Below are 18438 nucleotides of genomic sequence, written 5' to 3'. Positions count from 1 at the left end.
TTAAATGTTCAGAATTGATAATGGGAGATGTAGTTCCTAAAGACCCAGAGTTTTGGCTCCTCAACCTCACTTCGGTAGGTGCCCACACCTACAAGAGCTCACTACTGAGACATCTTAGCAATGCGGCTAAGGCCGTTATACCGACTCTTTGGAGGTCAACCTCACCTCCTTCGATCAAACAATGGTTTAACAGGATTGATTACTTTTTAGATATGGAGGACCTTATCTCCTTCTCATTGGGAAGATCCATTAATTTTACAGCCACTTGGTTTCCCTGGTATGACTTCAAGGGGTCACCTGTATATCAGACTTACATGTTTATTTAGACTTTTTCCCACTAATAATCCTGATATTTCCCAGCATAATCCCAGCACATTTCAGACCACCTACCGGTTTTACCATTCCTCTAATTTACTGGGAGGCCCATTCGCTCATCTCTCCCCCCTCTATTCTTTCCTTTCCTTTTTCTTCCTTCTCTTTTTTCTTAGTCTTTCTTTTTCCACTGTCTTATCATAATGTTATCTCTATATATTTGCTTAAGATTGAAAATAGACGACGCTTTTCTATATTTCAGGAGACTAAGTTATGATTTATTGCTATATTTGACCTGCAATGATTTTGTCTCCTATTGTAAGATATTTGTTGTTCAACATGTTTGTCTATTGTCGCAATAAAAACAGTTTACGTAAAAAAAAAAACACACATGAGAACTTGTATCCGCACTTCCTGGTTCTCACACTCTATTACATTCCGCCATTATCTCCTACTTAAGTGCATAATTTTCAAGATCTACATTCCATTTTTAAGCCTGCATCTGAATCATGTTAGCTAAAGCATATGGAGTTATGATGGTTTGAAAAGGTATTCTGTAGCTTCCGTATTACATGTTATCAAACATAGCCTATTCCCCAGTGTTTGTAGTGTGCCTTAGATGGCTACCTGATCTGGTACCTTTGTAGGGGTATGGGTCGTTGGATAGACACAACTTAGGTTGACAGTCATTAGGTCGACCATGGAAGGTTGACATGCATTAGGTTGACAGGGACAATATGTCGACATGGTCATTAGGTTGACATGTACTAGGTCGACAGGTCAAAAGGTCAACATTTTTTTTGACTGTTTTTGGCGTAGTTTTCTTCGTAAAGTGACGGGGAACCCAAATTAGTGCACTGTGTCCCCTCGCACTTCGGGCAAGTTTACCATTCCAATCGTAGTCCACGTGGATCGTTAAGTATGGAAAAAAAATATTTAAAAAAAAACGCATGTCGACCTTTTGACCTGTCGACCTAGTACATGTCGACCTAATGACCATGTCCACCTATTGACCATGTCGACCTAATGCATGTCAACCTTCAGTGGTCGACCTAATGACTGTGACTTAAGCTGTGTCGACCTAATGACCGTATCCCCTTTGTAGGTAGGATGAATAATTATTGCAATATATGCAAATAAATGGTTGCTCCTGCACCAATGCCGTAACTAGGTGTGTGCAGAAGGGGCGTTGCCCACAGCGCACACCTAGTTAGAGCGCATATCCCCCCTGCGCTCCTACTGCCCGCATACCCGTTCAAGGGGCACAAAGTGTGCAGCATTGTAATGAGTCAGACTGACTCATTACAAGCCGCCTGTGCCCTGTGATGTGCGCGGTCACCAGAGCGAGGGGAGGAGGAGAAGGGAGGGAGACTTTGAAGCCTGCAGAGTCCAGACCCCGAGAAAGCAAGGCGGAGACCCCGCCCAGCAATACTTGTTGGTCACGCCCCCACGCCGGCTCAGCTTGAGAGGGGCAGGTGAACTGATGTGCTGCTGGCCTTGCCTGCATTCCCAGATCTCCTGCTCTCCCGGCCAGGTCAGCAGCTGGAGGTGCGTGCTCTATGGTTCGGGGATTTTTTAAAGGGGGCGTGGCCACGGGGGTCCGCGATTAGGCCACGCCCCCGACTTGGCCTTGGCAAATTGTGTGCAGCCCTACCTGCTCAGTGCTCTCTCAGCTTCTGACTAATTACTCCTGCAGTCATTCACCCTGGAGGTAAATTGTGTATGGTGCCTACAGGGGACAGAGTGTGTGCATGTGTATCAGGGGCGTTTTAAGAGAGAAGGAGGCCCAGGTGCAGCCTCCTCCGTTCGGGCCCCCTCCTCTCTGCCGGCAGCGGGAAGAGTCTGAGCACTAGAGCGCTCAGACTCTACTGAGCATGTGCAGATCCCCGGGAAAATGGCGCGGCGGCTATTTTCCCTGAGATTTCTCTACTGCGCATGCGCAGAACTCCGTGAAAATGGCCGCTGGGCCATTTTCATGGAGTTTTAACACCGCCGTGGACGTCACCGCGGGACTACGGAGGGGTGAGTATTCCGAAAATGGGTGTAGCGTGTGCGGTGGGGGCCCCCTCTGGACTTAGGGGCCCGTGTGCACCGCACACACTGCACCCATTATAGAGACGCCAGTGGTGTGTATAGGGACTGGGGGGATGACAGACGCTGTCTGCCGTAATGTGTAAAAAGGGGACGATGTCTGCCATAATGTGTAAAAAGGGACGCTGTCTGCCGTAATGTGTAAAAAGGGGGCTCTGTCTGCCGTAATGTGTAAAAAGGGGACGCTGTCTGCCTTAATGTGTAAAAAGGGGACGATGTATGCTGTAATGTGTAAAAAGGGCGACGTTGTCTGCCTTAATGTGTAAAAAGGGGACGATGTCTGCTGTAATGTGTAAAAAGGGGACGCAGTCTGCTGTAATGTGTAAAAAAGAGGGACGTTGTCTGCCTTAATGTGTAAAAAGGGGACGCTGTCTGCCTTAATGTGTAAAAAGGGGGACGCTGTCTGCCGTAATGTGTAAAAAGGGGAATCTGTCTGCCGTAATGTGTAAGAGGGGCTGTACCTGGTGTAGTGGCGCTACTGTGCGGCGTAATTTGAATAATGGAGACTACTATAATATGTAATGTGAATTGGTATTATTTTGTTGTCACACCCCTTCCCCATGAAGCCACGCCCCTATATTTTTTACGCTCGCCTACGGCGCACACTGCCCCTTTTTTTACATAGAGGGGGGGCGCCGATGCCCTATCTTGCACACAGCGCTAAAATGTCTAGTTACGGCACTGTCCTGCACTATACTATGTTCACATGTATCTGCAAATCTAATCCTCTCTTTTAATGTCATGCTTTCTGTAAAGTGCTTAGAGTTATTTTATAATTGTTATTATTTTATGCCACTCTCACCCCGCTTGCCAAAACAACTGAGCCTGCAGAGAAACAAAGGTGAGAATGTAGTGCAGAAGCACATGATCCTCCTCCTCCCCCAGCTGGTTGTGCTGTGTGCAGAGGAAGTCATGTGATACAGGTTCTAGCCACCTGTTCTCCCCCATTGCTGAAGCATAAATTATACTGATAAAATAATCAAGTGTGGTAGACCGCTTACCTAATTATGTGGAAGCAGTCACAGGTTTGATGCATTGGTACTTGGTTCCCTCCTCTTCTATCTTTTCTCACAGTTTCTTCTCTGGCCAGAGACAGTTCCCCTTCACCATCTCTATACTGGAAAGGTCATACAGGTGTGTGCTTTTCTCTTAAGTTAACCCTGTTATCTGAAATTATGTCCCTGATTCTCAATTTAGTAAACCCACTATGTGCCTACTACTATGTTTTAGGAGTACTTCCCACACTGAAAATGATACTCTTTGTACAGTTCAGCCTTCTCACGTCATACACAAAATGTAAGTAAAGTTTATTTTTTATTTTTCAAGAACACTTCAATAAAGAACGTCCAGGAAAGGATATCTCCTCCAACTCTCTCCAAAAGTAGAACAAGTAACTTCAACCAATTTCAATAAAATACTCCATTTGAATAAACTGCCTTGAACAACTGTAGATTCAGTTCTAGAATAAATTCCTGAAGAAATCTATATTGCAATATATAATTTATTACGTTAAACTCTAGCAGGTAATATAAAGAATTAACAACACAACATATAAAAATAATGTTACTATCTATACTTCACACTGAAGTATAAAGCCCAATCACACTTAAATGTCTTTAAAGCTTGTTACAACCTGGGCAATATATTATCTGTTTGTGTATAACCGATATGTCTGTGAACAACGTAATTCATAGACATATCGTGTCAGCCCTGCAGCACAGCTGATGACTGCAGAAATATATGTTCATGTGGCTGTATGGGCAGACCGCCAACAGCTCATACGCTGGCTGCAGGGACTGATGTCAAATCTGGGCGGACAAATTCAAATTACTGACTCTTTTCTGTCTCCTAGTCAGTTAATATATTTAACTAGAGGGAGTATTATTTACAGCAAAAGATTAGGTGCTACTTCGTAGTAGTACAAACTAGCAGCAAACTGATCTGTTAAGAAGTTCTTGCAAAACTTTAATATAGAGGCACTGAAGATTATTCCATGGAGGTGAGATATCTCAATTAAATGGAGGGGAGATGTCTCAATCACAACTGTTGCAAAGTCTTGCTGTTGAAACCTCTTTACTAAGTAGATATGCAGTTGCAGAATCTGGCCACTGAGTCGGGGGTGGTGTGTCTAGGTGTCCCCTGGTGCCCCCCTCCATATTGTAAATAGGGACAGAACATGCTGACAATGGAGTGTAGTCTTGTGGGGAAGCGACGTGGCCACACAATAGTGCATCTTACTCACATTACACCGTATAGTAGTGTACCTTATTCATATTACACCACACAGTAGTGTCTTTTCATATTACAGTACACATTAGTCCCCCTTATTCACATTAGGGCACAGAGCAGGGACATGCGGTGATGTAAATTGCTCACGAGGCACTGCCTAGTACCAGAGCCAGATTTACAAACAATATATGAGCCAAAGGGTTCATGTGAGCAGTATACAAAGAAGCAGCAGGTTTTTTAATAAGAGATGTGTGGAAAAAATATGCACCTGCATAGACTTTTTACTCCAGAGTTTTGACTATAAAAATGATTAGAATAATACAAAGAAGATATTTCTAATATATTGTTTGCATTTTTCATATACCTTATATAGTGAAAACTGGTTTATATGTTAGTATGACAGAAAAGGCTCTGCCTCACTTGCTTCACCTCACTGCACATCAATGCCACACAGCAGTACCCCTTATACACATTATGCCACACAGTAGTAACCCTTATACACATTATGCCACACAGTAGTAACCCTTATACACAGTATTCCACACAGTAGAACTCCTTATACACATTATGCCACACAGTAGTACCTCTTTACACAGCATGTAACACACAGAGAGGAATAAAGCCTACAAGGAGGGAGCAGCAGTCAGTAAGGAGGAGCAGTATAATACATATATGGGTAGGAATAAAGCCGCCATGAGGAAGCAGCAGTCATTGAGGTGGGGGGTATAGTACATAAATGGGGAGGAATAAAGCTGCCAGGAGTAAACGGCAGTCAATGAAGAGGGGGGTGGGAGGCATAGTACATACATGGGAAGAAATAAAGCCCCACCAGGAAGGAGCAGCAGTCACTGATGGAGGGAGGGATGGAGGGGGGGGGGGGGGTATAGTACATACATGGGGAAGAATAAATCCCCTGGAGGGAGCAGCAGTCAGTGAGGAGAAGGGGAGGTTAGGGGGTATAATACATACATAGGGAGCAATACAGCCCCACAACGAGATAGCCGCAGTCACCAACCACCCAATCACATTAATTCCTGTTATCCTGTCACATCATGCCCCAGGGTTGGTATCTGGAAGCCGCCTTTGTTCCCTTTCTTCTCAGTGGCCCCAGAGATGTCCTCCTCCTACAACAGCCTCCAGTCTCCCCTGTATGATTAACACTTCTACTGGACCGTTATGGTCTGGGTTAATGCGGTTTGTTATTTTTAATCTCTGTGGATGCCTACACGGACAGAAGAAGACCGATCTACGCCGCATTAGGTGAGTCAAAATTTATTTTTTTATGAGTACACTGTGGATTCTGCTAGACAAGGGGACTGAGGGGCTATGTGGGACAGTAGGTTATTATATCTAAGTGTTTGTATGTGTGAGTAAGCATGAATGTTTTATTAAAGTTGTACTATCACGGTGTCCGTATCCTGTTTTATTGTAATATTTCTTTAGCTGTGAAACTACAGGTACCAGCAGGACCTTTAATGCCCCGCATGCTGGTACTTGTGGTTCTCCAAGTACCAGCGTGTGGGGGAGGCTTGCTGGGTCCTATAGTTCCACATCAAAAGACAATATTTACTCTTAACTTTATACTTAATGGCTCTCACCCACAACCACCACCCATAGGTGCTGGAGACAGGGCTTCAGCCATGGCACTTGGGTGTCTTGTGGGGGGGACCCCTTTATCCCTTTATTTGGGGGTCCCTACTCCTCCAGTGAACCCCAGCCAGGGTTGACTAGTTGGGGGGGGGGGGGGGGGGATTATGCCACAACCGCAGGAACCTTTATAAATGCGACCCCAGGCTGTGGCATTACCTTCTTGACTAGTGGATCCCAGTGCTTGTTTTAAAAATACGGGGGACCACTACATCCTTTTCCCCATCCTTTTAGAACCAGTACTGGTCAAAGAGACTTGTGATGGTTTTTAAAATACTGGGAACCCCTATGCATTCCCCCCCCCAGTATTTTAACAACCAGGGCTGGCTCAAGAGCCCGGGGCTGGTTATGTTCAGGATGGGGATCCCACGCAATTTGTTTTTTAAATTGTAACTATTTAACACATTTTTACACAAAGAAGCATGACTAACTGATCCTTGCATTATTTTCTAAACACACCAGCCAAAAGCAGTTGTATTTGAAAGTTTTATTTGTATAGGAATCATATCCTTTTTGCGGCAGTGTTTGGCTATTGTCGGCAGAGATTGAAGAATATGAATTCTTGGTAAATTCCCGTGTTGTATGAGGTGCTTGTGAAAATCCAGCCGTTTTTGAATGATGGTCTATTGATTTGTATTTGTGTTGTCGGTTGTGAAAGTGAATAAGAATTGGTTAAACTCTGCTATGACTGCTGTTTAGTAAATTGCAGAGTTCCATTTTCGGATCAAAATGCAAAACGGAATAAACTTGGGAGCTTAGTAAATTTCCACCAATGAATTTGTAAGATAAACTAAAAAAATATATATTTTTTTATTGTCTAATCATTGAAACCCAGTGCGGTTAACTGTGAGGTACCTTACTTTTCTCTTTTTTGTCTAATGACTGACCTCTATGGCTGCACCCCTTATAACAAAGAATGTAAAACTATAGCAATATAGTAAGAATATGGCAACCCAATCAGTTTCCGAAATTTATAAGGAGCGACTTTATTTAGACTGGACAGAGTGACCCAGATCTACGACCAAAATACTAGTGACTCTAAGTATTATACATGATGTGCATCTTCCCAGCTGCATATAATAATAATAATAATAATAATAACAATAATAATAATTAAGACACAGTAGACAGGGTTGACAAAAATGTTATGGAATTACGCATATTAATATTTTGGGTTTTCCTTGTTGTAACATTATACAGGTTGAGTATCCCATATCCAAATATTCCAAAATACGGAATATTCCGAAATACGGACTTTTTTGAATGAGAGTGAGATAGTGAAACCTTTGTTTTTTGATGACTCAATGTACACAAACTTTGTTTAATACACAAAGTTATTAAAAAATATTGTATTAAATGACCTTCAGGCTGTGTGTATAAGGTGTATATGAAACATAAATGAATTGTGTGAATGTAGACACACTTTGTTTAATGCACAAAGTTATAAAAAAATATTGGCTAAAATGACCTTCAGGCTGTGTGTATAAGGTGTATATGTAACGTAAATGCATTCTGTGCTTAGATTTAGGCCCCATCACCATGTTATCTTATTATGGTATGCAATTATTCCAAAATACGGAAAAATCTGATATCCAAAATACACCTGGTCCCAAGCATTTTGGATAAGGGATACTCAACCTGTAGTTGTTTGTGGTATAATTCTTGCTGAATGTAACCAACAAGCTGAACATAACCAACATTTGTTTATTACACACCTACTGAATGACATCACAATATTGTTTCTTATCCGGTAAACCAAGCAAAAATCCTTTAACCCTTTATACTTAAAAAATAAATTTAAGTGCTTCACAGTTTTAGTCTCTCTTATTCCTACTCATTCCACAAACAACATCAGTCACACATTATAAGTGTAACAGCCAAATATCAAGGCTTGGTTTTAGATAAGCTTTAAATCATATAATGGAGATTTTGTCAGCTCACATTGTTAAATTAATCACAAAAAGAATGCAACTGAAGTCAACATAAATGCTCCATGCAGAGGCTGTTTGTGTATCAGGCAAAGCACAATGTGAGCCGGACTAGGTCCCTCCTTCTGGCCTGGCTGTGATAGGTTGCTAAGAATAGTTGCAGTGTGTGTCACTGAAGGGCAAAGTATTTTGAAATAGAGACAAAGTTGTTCGCACCAGCACTTTAAAAACCCTCACAGCCCCTATGAAACCATGCTGTGCAAGGTAACCCCACTCTCAGCTGCTGACAAGGGAAGAGCATCTTTCCCATAGAGATAACGTGAGTCCTGGAATAAAAAACAAGTTACCCATACAAGAAGAATGCTTCCAGAGAGCACCACAGAGGACCTCATACAGCAGCAACAGAGTGCCGGAGCTGGCAGCCACCTTCCAATCCCTAAACAAACAGGTAACAACATCCTGAGTGACAAAGAAAACACAGATTGTTCTCATGTTGTTTGTTCTACTAGTTGTGTCTGGAAAAGTGTGAGTAGGTAAACACTAAACATTAGAAATATGTTATGTGGCAAGCACAGGCTTTTTGGAGGAACAATTCAAAAGATGAATTTCACTAGAATATTTATATGTGTACTCCAAACTATATAAATGTTGTATATGTAGCTCTATTTTTATATAGTGTTTATCTCTGTTCTGAAACTAATACCCCTTTTCCACTAGCTCAAAAAACATGGGTAAATGCATGGGGGCGCACATTTACCCGTGTTTTTTGCAAGTGGAAAAGGCTCCCCCCGCAAAAACCCGGATCAAGTGACCCGTGAATCCTACCTGTATAAATACCTGGGTAGGACACAGGAATGATGCGGGTAGGGTTGTAGTGTAAACGGAAGCGACACGGCTCCTGTCTACACTGTATGGAAGGACTGAGCTGGGAGATCATGTGATCTCCCAGCGCCGCCCCAGCCGCGTCACCAGCAACGTCACCAACCCGGCAATATGCTGGGTTGGTGAGCGCAGTGGAAAAGGGGGCTAAGCACGGGCCGCAGCCGGGTAGCTCCCGTGTCAGGCTCCCGGCTGCGACCCGTGCTTGTAGGTGGAAAAGGGGTATAAGGGATAGAGCAAGTGCTTGTACAGTGCTAGAAGTGGTAGATCACCAATTTTTCAGCATATTTTAATCAGTACATGTGGTCTAGAGAGGGGATTTCGTGCACCTGTGATCCCCGTCTGCACTCACTATATGTCCTGCACACCTCGCACTTACTGATTTGCAGGAATGAAAATAAAGGGATGCTGACAATGTACACAATGCATGTAAAACAATAATTGTGGAAACAAAATTTTCTATTCACATGTGAGATTTTTGGCAGAATTCAGACAATTTTTTTGGAGTCTTACAATTTTCAATGCTCTGCTTAGGAAAGTAACTAGACTTTGGTGGGCACCATACCAAGGTGAAAGGGCCCATATGAATCACACAATCAGCAACGTTAACAGCGCCCTGTGTCACCCCAGCACCACCCCTAACCGTAAGACATTATAATGTCACACAAAGGGGGCAGGGGCTCCAGCACCAGGAAGACCAGCTTTGCCTGGAGTGTCCTGAGGATTCTCCGAGTGATTGCAGGGTACCTGCACGGAGCATCCAAAAGACATTCTGGACAGCACTGCAGCAGTGATACTGCTGTGGCAGCACTGGCATATTTATAATGGGGGCAGTGCACACTGCACACCTTGCACCCATTTTTTCCAATACTTACCCTCCAGAGTCCCATGTCGGCAGAAGCAGCTCTGCAGAAATCATCAGGAAAATTTTGTGAAGGCGTTTCGTGCATGCGCACTATGTAAATCACTGGAAAAATGGCAGCTGTGCCATTTTTACGGAGATCTGCGCATGCGCACAACACTCTGGGACAGCGCTAGGAACCCAGATGGAGTATGCACACAGGCCTCCTCCCCTCTAGATACACATGGGACCAAGAAATAGCTGCAGTCTTTGAGGTCTATTTATCACCATCCGCATCTGATGATGCGGATGACAGGTGATAAACTTGACCAGACTTGCAGTGTGATAATTGAGTACATCGCATAGATGTATCAATTATTGCATGCAGGGTGTCCGTGCGATGCCTTTCCGCAGCATCATGTGCCTAAAACCCCTTTCCCCCCAGATTTTATTCTTACCAGTCCAGGAGCCGGTGTCCGCTGCTCCAGGAGGCTGGCGGGCGCTGTATCCTTCTTTTGTGCTGTGACCCACGGTGCTGTAAAGTGAGCTGCCGCTTTGCAATGTCACTTTACTGCACTGGGGTCACAGCGCAGCATATGGGGGACCCGGCGACCGGTAGCATAACACCTCTTTTACATCAACACTAAAAAGGAGGGCTATAGCCATGATAACCCAGGAGTGGCTCAGTGTAAAAGGGTCCAATTACCAGGGAATCCAACCCGGCTAGCTTGCAGGGTTGTTTTCCGGGAAGGACCCGGGTCATGGTGCAATGTAAACAGGTTTCCGAGTTGATGCGACCTGAGAACCGTTCATTGCATAGAGAAGAGACGGCACTTGGAGATCATTTCATATCCAAGCGCCGACTCCATACATGCCAGGTCGGACCATTGTCTGAAAGCGGTCTCTTGGTGGGTCACATCTGGGAAGCACCCGAGTACGGCTCCCGGGTGTGACCCGTCATTTTAGTATAAAAGCGGTATAAGTGTACTTGCAAAAATCGAGTGGAATGATGAATCCAAAACTTAATTTGCAGACTTCCCAGTGTGCAAAATGGTATAGAGTGAAAGTAATTATTAGCCAACAGTGAGGAATCCAAGCAGCTTCTGCTGATTAAAATGATATGGGGCATGCCTATATACTGTGTGTGACTGCGACTGTATCTGCATCCGAATGCTACATTACAGTGTATTCCTGGAAATCACTGTAACGCAGCATTTCTTATGCAGATACAGTCACAGTCACACACAGAATATAGGCATGTCGTATATCATTTTAATCAGCTGAAGCTGCTTGTGCACCCTAACCATATAGCAATGCAAATAAAATGCATTTTCATCAAAAAAGGCACCTGACTTTTTGGCAATAAAGGCATCTCCGGCTGCATGGCATATTGAGACACCCATAGAGTGGGAATAGAACCTGTGGCGAGCACAGCGAGCCACTGAGCATGCCAGCCTGCCAGGAGACTCATTGTGCTCGCCCTGCTGCTGGCATACTGGCGGCAGGGATGCCACTGTCAGTATATTGATGGCCGACATCCCGGTCGCCGGTAAATCATGCTGAATCCCTTTTAAATGCTTCTAATTCTAACACTACCTTTGTTGGATATCTTGCCTGGTGAAAGGAAATGCTGTAAAATTGTCACAGATTATCTCCCTCTGCTTAAGGTGAGGAGGACAGATGATGTCCAGACAATGTGTGCCCAACAGGACTGCCAGAGGCTATTTTTAATATTTGTGAATGTCTACCTGGAGAGGTTGAAGATGACCCCAAGCAAGGTTTGAATTGCCAATTAAGAAGAGCTCTTGATGGCTATCTCTTTGAGTATCTTGGAAGGGTTCTTCTCCCAGCTGGTAGAAGTCAGAGCAGGGCCATCAGTATGGTAAAAAAAAAATAAAAAAAAATCAGTTTTCAAAAAGAAGTGCAGATATCTCATGTCACATTGCCCCCCTACAGCATGGTGATAGGACATAAATTTTCCTGATGTAGTTAGTACATATGCGATCAGCATCGTGGCGCAGGGCGGCGATGTACATTAGTACATCCCGCCCATTAGTATAAAATGTTACCGGTATATAAAATAATTGGTGCAGCCACAGCCAGAGAATAGTACCACTGAAAGCCAGTTACAACCTTCCTGTAGATAACCTGTCCTGGGCTGACCCCTATGCAGTATAGCTGCCTGCAGGGCAGTATCTAAGGTTCTGATACAATCAAATAAATGGCACCCCTAGGTATTTTAATAGCAATGAATACCTTATATCATAGTTGTTGTCTTTTTCATACTCCACTCTGGGTGAAGCAGCTTGGCACATCGGGGGAAGGGGGTGTGGGGGTGGTGAGCTATTACATCCTTAGGCCCTTAAGTCCTAAAACTATTGCTATTCGCTGCATTTTAGCCTCGTCCCCTTCTTACGGCGTGCAATATTCAGTATTATCTCCCGTTTTACTTAGAAGCGGACGGGATGCAGGAGGGTACCCACTCTTCCGGGAATTCTGGGAGAGTGGGTAAACCATTGTATTATAACATAACAACAAACCATGTTAGTCTCAGTTCCTATTGCAAAGAAGTAATGATAATGACATGTACTGGCGACTCAGCCTTAATGACACTACCCATAACTAGAGATGTGTCTGGAACCTGTGTTTTGGTTTGGGTCCGGACTTTGGTTTGGTTTAAAATCTATAAGAAAAATGATAATCATTGATAAAAATCGATAAAAACAGCGAAAATCATGTAATTTTTGTAATCCAAAATTCAAATTGAAAATCTGAATTCCAAACCACGGGAAGACTCGATCTGGGACTCAGTTCGGATCAGATCTTCTCGTGGTATCCATACCGGGTTTTGGTATGGATCCACAAAATTTAGTTGAATTTGGATTTCTGCAGAACCGAATCGTGCTTCTCTGCAGATAACTTATTAGAACTTCATTTTTAAGCTATAAAGTTAATAAAATCTATGAAATGTATAACAATTAAAGTCAAACTAAAGCAACAACAGTACCGAAACCGTGCTGCCAAACACCTTCCTTAACATCCATTCTCATTAGATACACTCACAGAATGAAAGATAAATCTGGGGATGATGAAACCTTGCTGACGGGAAGTTCCTACAGTAAACATTGTTTGCTCCTTGGATCAGTGAATTATTTATGAAAAATGTTTATATGTCTAAAATAATAAATCAGCCACAGATTTGTGTAAAAGTGGACAGTGTATTAAAACTGATACAGGGGAAGCTGAGAACTAAAATAATTCAAATAGTACATGCTTGGGTTACAGCCAACAGACCTGTTTGTGATAACAAGACAGACATTTAGTAACATGTTTGCTGTACATGTATATCCTAAGTGTAAAATGGTAATTAGGAAATATATTAGTCTTTGCTGCTGTCAACATTTCATGTTTCTATGTACAACGGCACGGCTCAAGTTATTTAATTTGGGATTGAGTTCTGGAACTGGTAGAAGGATATACTATGGTATCTAGGTGTAAGCATTCAAAACAAATGTGTTGTGTTGCAACAAGTAAACTAGATAAATAAACATATGAAGAATTTATTCTGATCAGTCGGGGGGCATCAGGAGCGGGAGGTACATGGCCATCCCAGGGTAGTAAGCAATCCAGTTATGTGACTCGCACAATTTAGATATGTGATTCTCACATTCAGTCTTGGAACAACCTATCTGGCCAGATGCTAGGTACTGATGTTCAGTCCCCATATGAAGATTAATGTTGGGAAGGAGCACAGGACTCACATTTGCATTTTCTTCTTTAAATTGCCCCCACAGCGAACCTCATTTCGAAAGTGTGGTGGAAGCTCCGTTGTGCTTAGATGTTCCTCCCAGTGCATGTTAAAGTACTTGTCTACTCCATTCTCCAGAGAGGCCTCTATTGTGAATAGAGAAAGATATCTGAAAAACCTCATTTTAGCCTCACTTATGGTTTTATTAAATTTATAATGTGATACTGATTTTACTGCATGGGGCACTTTTGTATGTTCTAAGCTGTTCTTTTTATATTAGTAAAGAAGTTAAGCTGTAAGAGGTACAAACTGTTTCCCATTAAAAGTACAAGACTATTCCATTTCTGAGCTGGCACTAGGGATGGCCATCGGTGTGTTTCCCATCAATGGTTGCCATTGATGGGAAACATAGGAAGAACCATCAATGGTATGAAACCATGCAATGTCATGCTATCCATTGTTGTTTTGCACATACGCTCTGTAGGCCCCCGAATCTCATGCATTTCTCTGCTGGGAGATGGAGACCACTTCAGGTCATTAGTAGCTGCCTTGCCCTCCTATGAATGAGAGTGGGCAGGGCTGCAGTGCTGATTAACAGCTATTTAAGCTGTCAGTCAGCACTGCAGTTCCGCACACTCTCATATTCATAGGCAGCTCTCAAGTCAGCACACATAGCAAGAAAAGAGATGTGTCGGACTAGTAGTTCTACATTGATGGTCGATGGCCATGCCAAGCTGGCACATAATTAAAGTCCTTGTGTATGGAGAAAATGGTTGTGTATTGTAAACCGCTCTGCACAACAAGAACATCACCAAAAGTTTTGTCACCTCTACCACATTATATTATTAGAAAAAATTCTCTCCTCAAAAATCTAATGTTTTCACTTTTCCATAAAATAAGGGGCACTGATGGGCCTACTTTATACTGTACTTGTAAACTTCTGACCCTCCACAATCACTGATGTTTTCCTCCATTCACACATTTGGACAAAGCCTGGGCTCAGCTGCACAAATTGACATGCACTTCTCAAACATAGAGGAAGTACTGAGCATTGCCCACTCAGCCGCTGGTTACTTCTTCCTATAATGCAGCCATCATTTGTAAATTAAAGGCAGGGTAGTGCAGAGATGTAGTGTTGGGTATGGAGCGGTCAGAGAAGTCATGTAGATAGGCAGTGGAGGGGTGGGGATAAAACAGACAGGTAGTGATCAGTATGGAGGTGTCAGGATGGGTAGTGCAGAGAGTAGCGTGAGAATGGAGGGGTTAAGGGGGCAGAGCAGAGAGGTAGTGGTATGGAGTGGTCAGGGAGGTAGAATAGAGCAGTAGTGGTGAGTATGAATGAGTCAGAGGTGTATTGCTGAGTGGTAATGGTGAATAAGGAGAATAAGGAGGGGTCATGGGAGAAGTGTAGAGAGGTAGTGGTGAATGATGAATGTAGGGGTCTGCATACAGATTTGGGGGCAGGACGTGAGCTTCTGATCTTTTAGCTGCACGTACATAACATGTATGACATCTCAGCCAGACTGACACTACACTGATCACAGCAAATCAGTGACAGGGTGCAGCTCTTCACCATGATGTCATGCAGCTAGCTGGGGTGGAGTCAGAATGAGAATTTTGAAGACAATTGTATAATAATGAGACAGACTTCTGTAAGCAGAAGGCTGTGGGTACCTGCAATGCTGTGCATGTGGTTGTGATAGACTGTAGGGACAAAAGGGTGCATTGTGTGTGTGGCTGAGGCTTCCTGGATCCACCGCCTTGTTGTTTTCCTTACCTCCTCATGACAAGCCTGTCTAGTCCATGGTGTCTCAGTTTGCACTGTGTGCCTGCAGCAGCATGGGCTCCAGCCTTCTCCCACTGACAGCAAATTACGTCACGGCATTGCTCATTCGGAGTATGGAATCAGTGGTGCAGTTGGAGCCCACTGCTTGCAGCCATTGCCTGAGGGTAGCGTCTAGTTTCTCTCTGTGCAGAGGACCTTTCCCATAAGCCCCTGGATCCATGTCACAAACTATTTGGAAGAGTAACCTGTGGCGAGCGAAAGCGAGACACAGAGCCCAAAGCGTGGCAAGCGAAGCGAGCCCGCGAGGGTCCAATGGTGCATAGGAAAAACAATCTAACCTCAAACGAACGGAGAATGGATAAAATGTTTAGGTGCTGTAAGGGCAGAAGTTATCTACTGCCCTCTCGTTATGTCACTTCCAGGTCCTGATCATGAAGAGAAAATATACACAACCATTGCATTATAGTCAGCAGATGCTGAATACTACCCGGCAAGCAGCTGCACTGAAAATAGCCACCAATGGCATGAGCTAGGCCGTGCCCTCCTGCAATAGCTGTGAACCAGCTGGGCCCACCAGGGATCTTCCCAATTCCCAGGTGGCCCAGTCCAAGCCTGTGTGCAGTGGACTTTGCCTTCCAGCACCTTTTCCCTTCAAAATACATAACAATAAAATGTGTGTGTATGTGTATATATATATATATATATATATATATATATATAGTGATAGCAATAGGAAAATTGCGGTGGTCCTTGCTTCTAACTGTCGCTAGAGATAGCTACACGAATGATTTAATAAGTGATAACAGGCAGCACTGAAGTGGTGTTTTACTGCTTCCACCAGGGGCATTTTCATACTGACCTGCAATCCCACCAGAGTATACGTACAGGATATTGTACAGGGGTTGATCCCAAAAACAAAAATTTTATTGACATTTACGATTGACTAAATTAGTTAGTATATTCTAAATTAGCTAATTGCCATTGTCTAAAAAATTAGCTTCTTCTTTTTTTACCATTTTAACAAAGAATTTTGATTGTAAATTTAGAATCAGTTAAAGAGACAGTATTTGATTTTTTAAAGTCAACACTACATTGGAGGTCATTCCGGCCTTTTCGCATGCTGCCGTTTTTCGCAGTGCAGCGATCAGGTCACTACTGCGCATGCGCATGCACCGCAATGCGCAGGAGTGTCGTACGGGTACAAAGCGGATCGTTGCTGAGCGATGGATTTAACAAAGAATCCATTCGCACCGCCGATCGCAAGAAGATTGACAAAAAGAGGGCGTTTATGGGTGACAACTGACCGTTTTCTGGCAGTGTTTGGAAAAACGCAGGTGTGTCCAAGCGTTTGCAGGGCGGGTGTCTGACGTCAATTCCGGGACCAGACAGGCTGAAGCAATCGCAAGGGCTGAGTAAGTTCAGACCTACTCAGAAACTGCACAGAATGTTTTTGCACAGCTCGGCTGCACAGGCGTTCGCACACTTGCAAAGCGAAAATACACTCCCCTATAGGCGGCGACTATCTGATTGCAGAGCTGCAAAAAGTAGCTAACGAGTGATTAACTCAGAATGACCCCCATTGTCTCCATTTGAGCAAAGGGTGAGAACAGCTACAATCAGCTGTCACCTTAGGTAGTGAAATGATTAGGCACACCCTCTAAAAAGGTGATGTAGAGCAGATTCAGGCGCTATTATTTCTTGTTAGACATATTTACAAAATTAGGCTTACCATACTGGGGGTAATTCCAAGTTGATCGCAGCAGGATGTTTGTTAGCAATTGGGCAAAACCATGTGCACTGCAGGGGAGGCAGATATAACATGTGCAGAGAGAGTTAGATTTGGGTGGGGTGTGTTCAATCTGCAATCTAATTTGCAGTGTAAAAATAAAGCAGCCAGTATTTACCCTGCACAGAAACAAAATAACCCACCCAAATCTAACTCTGTCACAACTGAGGGCCTGAGCTGACGGGAGGCAGCCTCAGTTGTAGGGGCTGAGATGTAACGGAACCTGGGAGGTTGTATCAGACCCCTAGACATGTAAGTAACATGTAGAATAACTGCCCGAAGGCGTGACCACGACAACCAGGATAAAAGTCAATGATGTTTATTATGACAAACTCCGTAACACAGCAGCAGTAAAAGGAAACATAAAAGTCAACAGAGGATAAATACAATTCCTGGGTACTACAGGGTGGCAAGGGCCACAGGCACTGGTAGTGTGAGACAGTTCTTATAATCTTCTAGTTGGAAAGTCCTTACCAGGCTGTAGCAATGGAGAGAACCCAGGATCGTACCAGCTGATGTTCCAGGAAAAGCTGGGCTGCTGAAGGTAAAACGGCTGCTGTGGATACTGGCTGGAACCAGACTGTTGTTGGTACGGAGTGGATACTGGCTGGAACCAGTTAAATAATAAACGAACTTGAGAGCGATGAAATAATAATGAAGTTTGGAGTTTGAGAGCGGTGAAATAATAATACCGGTGGAGAGTGGTAAACTGCAGAAAAGGACACCGGCCTTTAAGAGAAGCTATACACTGCTGGAAGCTGGGCTGGAAGCAGGTGATTGTTGTAGCTGGAAACAGGTGAGTCCAGAATGGATCGGAGAGTCAGGCTACACCGCAGATGGAATGCTGGTGCGGGTCTCTATAGCAGAAGTCTGGAGACAGGAGCTGGAACCTGGAAGACAACCACAGGAGAGAGAGACAAACTGGAACTAGGTTAGACAACCAAAGCACTGACGCCTTCCTTGCTCAGGCACAGCTTACTTATACCTGCAGCAAGGAAGGGGTTGGCTAGGCAATTATGCAAATCAACAATACAGACAGCAGATTGGTGGAAATGATCAGATGACAAAATCCAAGATGGCTGCGCCCATGCAGACACTTGGAGGGAAGTTTGGTTTGTAATCCATGTGAGAATTGAAGCAGCAATGGCGGCGCCGGCCACAGGAGACAGGAGACGCCAGACTGATGAATGC

At 43.8% G+C, this 18438-nt stretch overlaps 1 protein-coding gene across 3 annotated transcripts in view; it reads left to right on the top strand.

The window, feature by feature from the left end:
* The first annotated feature begins 8396 nt into the window (after window positions 1-8396).
* The window catches only part of SLC2A12 (solute carrier family 2 member 12), a 187531-nt gene continuing 177489 nt past the window's right edge, over window positions 8397-18438 (top strand). For all 3 annotated transcript variants that reach the window (XM_063917369.1, XM_063917368.1, XM_063917367.1), the window contains exon 1: window positions 8397-8655. In XM_063917369.1, the coding sequence (XP_063773439.1) occupies window positions 8568-8655 (88 nt within the window). In that variant the 5' untranslated portion in view covers window positions 8397-8567. The remainder of the gene's footprint in view (window positions 8656-18438) is intronic.

This window comes from Pseudophryne corroboree, chromosome 4 (assembly GCF_028390025.1).
Source record: "Pseudophryne corroboree isolate aPseCor3 chromosome 4, aPseCor3.hap2, whole genome shotgun sequence".
NCBI lineage: Eukaryota > Metazoa > Chordata > Amphibia > Anura > Myobatrachidae > Pseudophryne > Pseudophryne corroboree.
Note: the sequence above shows the minus strand (reverse complement) of the source record. Positions and strands in the feature narration are given on the sequence as shown.